We start from the raw sequence: 9,252 nt of genomic DNA on the forward strand, positions 1-9,252 counted from the left end.
GACAGACCAAAATGCAGTCATGAAATCTTTCCAGGAAAAGCTTTACACTAAACACGTCATTCTCTTCTATAGTTTCAAAATGAGTTAAGACCAGAATAAAGACTGGAGGGTAAGTAGGACACTCAAAATAAGAGCTGGAAAAAGAAATTTGTTTTTAAATATTTTTCTCAAATTACATTTTAGTGGATTTTGAAGTAGCCCCCAACACTGATAAATGTATAAATCAATAAATGGTCTATAATTACCGTACATTGGACCTAACAGTAGGTGTGTTTTTCAAGTTAAATGCATTGATGTTTAATAATTTAAAAGTGTAACACTTCCATGGATTTAAAGTCCAACCAACCAAAAACAAACAAGGGAGATTGTCAAAGCAATAATGTTGTTGATGAAAAGAAAAAGAGGCTACAGATACCCCAGTTGTATTGTAACAAATTTTGTATTGCCAGCTCTTACAATAAACAAAGTTAGTAGAAAAAGAAAAATTAAGACCCCCTTTATCTATGTTTTTGTACTTTAGTTTTTATAAATGCAATTTTTCTGCTTGGTAATTTCCCTGTAGAAGCCTGCCTCAAGTGGAATGCATCAGCAGCTATCAAATTACACTAGAACTTTCTATATTTTGTTATTATTGTCTATTATTGTTTTTAATTAAAATATTAAATAAATAAATATAAATAATAAATAACATTTTAAAGCCATATGCCTCCTTGCTTTTTGAGTAGTTCAGTTTGAAGGAACATCTCTCTTTCTACTTACTAAAGCAATAATGTTGATTAGTGTAGATTCTTAGTTTGGAACTGAACTTTATAACTTCAAAAGTCTATTGTTTAGCTGTACTGGGCTGTAGCTGTGAACTCATCCACACAGCCAGGACCTTCTGTACATTTTAGTTTACTCTTAATAAATTGAGGTCCTACAATTGTTTACCACCAACTGTTGACTACAAGTTCTATCCCACCTCCTGTAGATACACATGCAAGGATTCTGGGGAATGTAGTCTGGTATCTATTGTTCTGTGTACTATGGGTGCTTTATGTCACATCTGATCCCCGCTTCCTGACCATAGCAATAAAACCCTTTACCACTATATCAAAATTTGAGACATAAATGTTAAAGACATTTTTTTCCAAAAAAAAAAAAAATGGAGCTTTTCTGAAACATTACACTACACATATTTGTTATAAGTTGAGTCAAGGTTGTGGACTTTTGTCAGCAACTTCTGTATGCTGCCAATAAAAATGTAAAGGGCTGGAAATTATATTATGTTGTCTTTGAAATGGTTTAAATAATTCCAAAGCAATTGCAGTTATATTTAATACATCTGTATATCATACTTTACAATCTACCATATATAAGTAAAAAGTCAAAAGTAATTATCAGATTAATACTGTTTTCCAATTTACCTATTTGTATGTTTAATTGACGTATTTTATACATTATATGAAGCACACCTGATATTAGGAGGAAGTGTGAATTCATTGCTATAGATCCATCCATCATGTGAGATCCATTTGTAAGCAATATCATTAAAGCTTATGTAAGGATCCTGAAAAATTAAAAACAAATCAATTATTTAGCACAAGGTGTCAACACTACAATTACATATTATCCTATCAGACTTGTTTATATTGTATGTTATCTTTTTTTTTAAAGTGCTCATAATATACAGCTTACTTCATTCTTCACCCACTGATATCATATACAGTTACTACCCCAAGGTAAAGTAATTGTAAACTCAAATCACAAAAAGAGCTTTGATGTGTTAGTGTGATGTTTAAAAGTTATTTTCAATATTTTTAAATCAAAGGTAAATAAAGTATTGCCAGGCTACCATTGGGGCATTTCCTTCTATATGGAAACAACACTTGTAATGTTTTTGCCATAGCATGTCAGGGGAGCTTCCAATAAACACTATAAGTAGATGTTTTAATACACATTGCTCAGGCATTCTCCACTATTGTCACTATCAGTGACCCGTCCTTAAAATGTCATTAACAATTGCTAAAGTGCAGTACTGTTCCTAAATATAGTTTTTTATAGTCCTTAATTTCTTGTTGAGAACATTTCATCTTACCCCATCTTTATGAATGGTAGCGGGCAGGGTCAGGCAGAGGCAAAGTTGGCACCCAATGTTAAAGGCAAGAGCCTCCTCTGCATCACCCAGCCAGGTCCTGCGCTGTCACACTGGCAACAGGACATCTGGCTAAAACAATTGTAACTTTTATTCACACATTAATATTACCTGTAAATAAGAACTAATAGTGAACCATTAGTTTTTAATCAACATTTTTCAGCAGTTGTAAACTTGTGTCTATTTAAATTCTTTTGTAATGTTAATTGGACATACTTATCAGAGTTCTTGATCCAGAACCAACCTTGGTTGTATCTTTCAGCAGCAAAGCAATCCAATTTCCATTTTATACATTTTGGTAAACAAATAGTAAACATATAGCAACTTTGTATGCGAATATTGGGGACACTGGAGGGGCCTTATAATGGCGTCCATACTTTCAAAGTTACACACCGCAGTCAAGTATGCAGAATAGATCACGAGTGTATTTTACCTGATTGTAGCAGTGAAGTCAGAGACAGCCAGACAACTAGTATTTTCAGAAGGAGAACAGAAACAACAATCTTTACCTTTCTCCTTTTTCATGTTGCTTTTTTAGAATGTTCAACATTTATCTCCAGACAACACCTTTTTTTATATTTTGTATTTTTATATATCACTCTGTGTCTCACTGGAGATATTGAAAGCTCTTTTTGCACTGGTCATCAAAATAGGAAGTGATGGAAATACATCACAGGCATCAAAAATAAACTGACGGGTTTTAACCCTTCCAAAAAGTTTTTGCTATACATACACAATGAAGTGAAGTAAGAGTAGATAATCGCAGTCCATACCTTTATGAGACCCCAGGAAAACATAGCAGTGTGCACACAGCCAGGCACATCTCCATACAACTTAATAGAGCTGTTTGAATTACGGAGCGCCCATTTGCCATTTAGGCTGTACACCTGTACAGTAGAATTATGCTGCAGCAAATTTCCAGATGTGATCTGCAGCAGTCCCCAAAGCAGTGGCAGTACTGGAGCCCAACCTATAGCCATGTATATATAGTATAGAGCTTTAACCAGGGATTCTTTGCCTTCCAGCAGTGCAGGTGATGATCTCCTATAGCTGTTGTCCTGCAGAATTCTGTAGTCAGCTATATGCACAACCTATGCCCATGCTGCCATGCAGTGCTGTGTGCTTTGTAACATAGACACAAGCTTCCTTGTTGTGCACTGATCCAGGCGGGGTTACACTGCTGACTGTCATTACTAGGGAGGTGTTTCTGTCTCATATACAAGGAAGTGAACAGAAACTGTTTCTTAGTGACCTCTACTGAAGACACAGCTTGCTCACTGTGAAATAGAATAAACATTTATTAAGGGTAACAGAGCCTGGGATTGCTGAATGCCTGCTGTCACCTTCCCCCACTGTCTTCTGTGATTTCTAAACTAAAACAAAAGTCTATATTAGTGGGTCAAAGTATGCAAGGCAATGGATGGGCCAGGCAGCTTTTAGCACAAGAAAATGCCTCCGGGTTATCTTTAAGCCTGAACTGCTGAGAATTTGGGCCCAAATACTATCTAATAATATGTATGAGCTGCATTTACCACATGTGCGCTCATGTGCTTTGTGTTAAGGCAGCCTAATTCACCAAAGAAAAGTGTGTGCATTATTTTAAGTATGCAGTGCACCACAAACACATCATTGGGATATATTTAGAATGAATGGCACAACGCTCCTTAGCTGCTAAACTGTGACTAAGTATAGGATGCCAATGTTAAACTCTAAAAAAGCTAGTTGTCAGTTTGTCTGCCTTGGTCTCACACTTTTGGGTTTCTTCCAATAACCTTTACTCACTCAGTATCTTTGGAAGAACAGCATTATCAACCTAAGGCTGCATACACACGTCCAATAATTGTCGTTGGAAAGGATCTTTCATTATCTTTTCCAACAACAAACTACTGCACGATGCAGATGAATGAGTCCTGTACATACATCACTGTACTGCTCTATGGAGAGGGGAGAATGACGGAGCGACACCCTGCTGTGCGCCCTCCCCCTTCACTTCTATTAAGATTGTTCATCGTCCATTGTCCATGGATCCGCCAGGACGGTCATTGGAACGAAGGACGACAGATACTGTACACACGCCAGATTCTCATCCGATATCGGCCCTGAGCTGATTATCGGACGAGAACCATTTCAAGGGTGTACGTAGCTTTAGACATAACTAAAGTACACCCCCTTTGCTAATTGATATGTACAATGCTAAAAACAGTGGAGGCCAGGCAAAGAACACTGGAAGTTGTTAGTCCACTGGAATAATGACCAAATATTTTTGTGTGTGCCTTTTTACAAATATATAAAAATATATAAATAAAAAGATATAAAAATAGTTTAAATATTCAATAAATCAAACAGGAGAAAATAAGATAAGTTCATCTCTACGGTTTACATACTTTTTACCCCACCCTATTGAAAACAAAGTGGTAGATTAACATTTGCTATTTGGTGCCATGGTGCCCCGGGCACCATGTCCTCCATTACTGCTTCTGGGTCCCATAATGCCCCCCTTTCCATCCCCAGACAGCCACTGATGATGGAACTCCTGTACATTAGTGGAGATCTGGGTTTCTCCCTTACCGATCTCTCTCCTTCATCTACTCACACTTCCTTCATGAGTAGTGCCTATCAGGAAATAGGCTACAAGCCCCTAGCATGCTGGTACAGGGTACCAACTCTCCTACACTTGAGACACCTACTTTGGTGTCTCTGAAACCTGCTGATGGTTTCCTGCTCCATAATTATAGAATTATCCCAAAAATGTTATAATCCAATTTGAACCATTTTTTTAAATTACACAATTAAAAAAATACAATGTTTTATTTACCTCTTGGACTTGCAAAGCATACCAAAGATCTCTGCTTATCTGTCTAGTGGATGCTTGTAGAGCATGTATCCCAGCAATGTGGCATCAGGTGAACTCACAAACCATTGCCTGTGGTTGCACAGAAATAACAAATCTCAGCATATGGAGCAAACCTTCCAAAGCTTATGGGTTTTTTGGAGGTTTTTACAGCTATTCTCCAGAGTATATTGAAGTACTTGGTGTTACAGTTAGACCTTTACTGGTCACTGCAGGCCTTCTCTATTTCATCCATCCCCATCACCCTTTCCTCCCCACTTTTCTTTCTTTTTTTTTTTTAATTTTTTATTCTGAACTGTCCACAGTTTACCTGGGGAGATTTTTAAGCTTAGTTATATATTATTACATTGTTTCTGAAGCCATCAATGACTGTGAATGTAATCTGTACTGCTCTTGTAAACTCCACAATATAGTAACATTTAAAAAATAAGAGTTACATGGTCCTGGTACTTAGCTTCATTCTTAAGCTTCTTGGAGATGCAGGGAATGAGCCAGTGCCCCACACTGCACAATTCATGTGCCATAATACATTAAAAATGGCCTCAGCTAGGGTAAAGGAATTTCATACCAAAAAAAGGCAATGGACTAGCTCTGAATGTTTCTTCTGTCTTTAACTCAATGCAAGGTGTACTGTTGCAGTAGTAGGTGCCAGCACCGCCCTTCCAGTGTTGCCATCAGCTGCTGTAGCCACCCTTTGGCTGAGCTGTATTTCTCCAGACAGGAATCCAGTCTGGGAAGTCAGGGAAGAGCCAGATAATAGGAGCAGGAGGGTTTTGCACAGTGTATAGTACTACAAGGAACACTGTATGTGTTTCTCTTTATGTGTTTCAAGATCCTAAGATGATAAAGAGGGACACATTTTAGCCAATTTATGTATAGGGTGCATCTCTGCTATACCCCAGTTGAGTGGATCATGAAGAATTATCATGAAAATCAAAATAGCTAATCCAGGTCTGTAGATCAGACCAAAAAGAGTGACCACTGATGAGGAAAGGGGGACAGAGGGATTTGATTTCAGATGAGAGTCAGTTAGGGACAGTTGAGAGCTAGTGACTGTTAGTGTCTGTGTTATGTGTATGATTAGTGTGTGTATTTATGTGTATGTGTATAAATTGGTGTGTTTATAATTTCTAATTTTACAGTTCCTAATTTTCAGTAGATGTGTCTGGGTTTAAAAAGATTTTCTTGAGGTGAGGTCTGCTTGATGGGTTGAGTTTAGGGCACCACAATTTCTCTGTCTTTAGATTCCTAAAATGGTATTACAAACCCACCAAAACCCATAATGAGGTTGGATCACCTCATCAGGAACCCAGCAATGAACACCTGACATAAATCCTAACACTTCTCCAATCTAAAACTTAGTTTTTTATTTTTTGGATTTAAATATTAAATTCTGGCATTACATGCCTACTCTTTGGATAAAAAGAGGATATGCTGCAACAATTTAATTCTGCAGCAGTCTTAAAATCCTAAATCGACCTCCATGACTATTAATATCTTCTTCTATAAATTTAGTACAGTAATGCTATACACAACATTCCCCAATGCTTTGTGCTCTCTGCTGTCCAGTCTATAAATGCTGAATACTGTTACTGCCATCTGCTGGTTTAATTTTTCAACACATTCATCATCCTGAATAACCAAGATTATGTTTGGTATCCAGTATATGTCTGGAAAGTTTATTAGATATGTGCACCTATATTCTCTAAAAATATCTAGATGTCTAAATAGAAAAAGCATATTAATTCCACTAAATAACAGAAGCTTTTTCAGTGATGGAATAACAGACCGAAAATGTAACAATTAAACAGAGCTACCTAGCCGTACTATAAATAAAACATAGAGGTCAATTATAAAGGTTTTCACACAAGAATTAACTGGCACTTTTCAATTCTTGATTTTGCCAAATGTGTATTGCTTTGTCACCTATAAGGTGAAGTTGTATTGTTTATGCTACATATTTAGTAATGCAAATGGTTTTGGAATGGGAAGTCCTACAGTCTCATATAGGTATGATGGCCAGGTAACCAAAAACATTGGCCCATATAGTGTAAATATCACTGACCTGCCAGACAGCTTATGGACTGAATATTAAAGGGATACTGCATACTTGCATTGTAACGTGAGCTGCATTTCTTCCCAACCCATAATAGTAAATGGAATATTTCTCCCTTTTTAATTTTACACGTTTTCAAATTATGCTGGGTAGTTGCCATCAAATTGTTTTATACATGGTTCCACCTGGCATTCACCACAGCATGCTACAGCCACAAGTCTGGCCAAAGTATACAATTTGAGTTATTTGTTCAAATCATTGAATGCAATTTTGCATGAAGATGGGTAACAATGCTATATATTCTTTATTGCACACAGGGTGAATCTTCAGGAGGCTAGCAAATGCAGAACAGGACACACCTCTGCAGCTAGTTGTGATGACTGTTTGCCTTGGCAAATTGTGCACCTGGAATCTCTCCTCAAGGACTCCAGCTTTTGACTCACCTAGGAACCAATGGTCCCACTAAGTACCCCATAGCATGCGATGTCTTAGGCTAAATATTGCAACACTGTGTTGTAGCTCATGTGGCAGAAATGCAGGAGACACAGCTTTGAGCAGCTCTGTAGGTCCAGGCCAAGAGGTGGCTACCACCCACCATCTTTAACCAAACAAGGGTGTGTGTCCAATGACACTAATTCCTGACTCCGTTAGAATAAAATTCAATGTGTCCTGCCTGGAGCATGTCTTCAACCTTGTGGTACAAAGGGTCATCACAAAGAAACCTTAAGAACGTGTGTCAGGGTTTGTGGGCACTGTAGACAATACTTAGCCGTAGCTTGCTCAGCCAAAATCAGCTGTAAACAAATAATGGCCACGCTGGACCATCAATGTACAATCAATAAGTTCTTGTGATTATGCCACAAGGACAGGTCTAGAGGTATAACCAATTCTGGTGCCACACCATGATTCCACACATCTATTTCAACAACAAAATGTTTGCTTCAGCGTGAACTCTGCAATGTGCCTCAAAGTTTGCACCCTTTTCTGTTTATCTGGTTCTTTCTGCAGCTTGTTTCTCTCAGATAATACTTTCATTTCAATTTTACGATAAAAAAACTTTATCTTGCCTTCTTTTTTTGCAGCCTAACCAAACTTCTGTCATACTCTGCAGTCAGTATAATATATTTGGGGCTGTTGCAACACTAATTTGTAAAAGTCAATGGTTTTTTTTCCTTTCCCACTGCCTTGAGAGCTGTTGTGGTTGCTACTTTTTCCAGTCAATACTAGCCTAATACTAGTTAATAATTAATTAAAGCAGGTGCCACAGCCAAAACTAGCTAAAATATTTTTTTTAATTGAAAATAATCTGATTGGGTGCTGCTGCTCTGTTTAAGTCAAGTTAAAAATTCGAGGCATTCATTTCAAAAGATTGATGCTTTCCCCATGTTGTCTGCAGGACCACATTAAGGGACCCCGTTTGCCTTGTATGGTATTTTCCCCTTCCTCCTCCATTACAGCTGAGAGACTACTCCTACCTACCTGGGGCTCCTTTCTAACTGGTACAGAAAACAACGAGGATTAGAAGCCACTTTTAGAATAAGAATAAACTTCCTAATGCTTTTTGTCCCCCATGCTCTGCATAGTTACAGGAGCTGACCCTTTGCATTAGGTCCCTAGAAATACCTGAACTGGGATGTTTTTCATATTAATGTACGAGTTAATTACTTTTAGGTATTTCTTGTGGACTGCACACAGGTAGTATATACTGGGTATACTTTTGACCGCTTAGGCCAAGCAATATCAGTCCTTTCAAGATGATGGCATCGGGAGATCCACCATATCCTGGGACTGGCCTGCAATGGAGTGTGTGCTTGTTACTCTTAAATAATTTCTATTGTAAAGACTGCTTTTAGATTTCCTAAACGGATGAGCCAAACAACGTATATAGAAAAATTTCAGGTAATGAAATCTGTTGCAGTTTTTTTGCAATACATAAGTTTACTCCCTGATATATTTGGTATTGATTTGCTCAACTTAGTCTTAACGTTCGTTATGGAAAATTTGAAGTCGGTGAGCAAGAAAATGTATTTCTTTCTGAAAATATATTGCAGTTTATCAGTCCATCAGCAGAAAGAGCGAACATTGTTTGGGATTCAGTACAGTATAAAAGGAATTAGAGATGACACTGGAATTTTTGGAAAAGTAATTGGTATAATTTATTTTTCAGAAATGGTATTTTGCCTAAAAAAAAAAAAAAAAGGAAAATATTTT

General features: G+C 37.4%; 1 protein-coding gene across 1 annotated transcript in view; it reads right to left on the minus strand.

Annotated features, from left to right (window-relative positions):
- MANBA (mannosidase beta) overlaps window positions 1-3,317 on the minus strand; it is a gene marked incomplete in the record, with an annotated part of 22,191 nt that extends 18,874 nt beyond the window's left edge. The window contains 2 exon segments of the mRNA XM_072405642.1: window positions 1,455-1,549; window positions 2,908-3,317. Of these exon segments, the coding sequence (XP_072261743.1) occupies window positions 1,455-1,549; window positions 2,908-3,114 (302 nt within the window).
- Window positions 3,318-9,252: the final 5,935 nt, after the last annotated feature.

Source organism: Pyxicephalus adspersus, chromosome 3, assembly GCF_032062135.1.
Source record: "Pyxicephalus adspersus chromosome 3, UCB_Pads_2.0, whole genome shotgun sequence".
Classification (NCBI taxonomy): domain Eukaryota; kingdom Metazoa; phylum Chordata; class Amphibia; order Anura; family Pyxicephalidae; genus Pyxicephalus; species Pyxicephalus adspersus.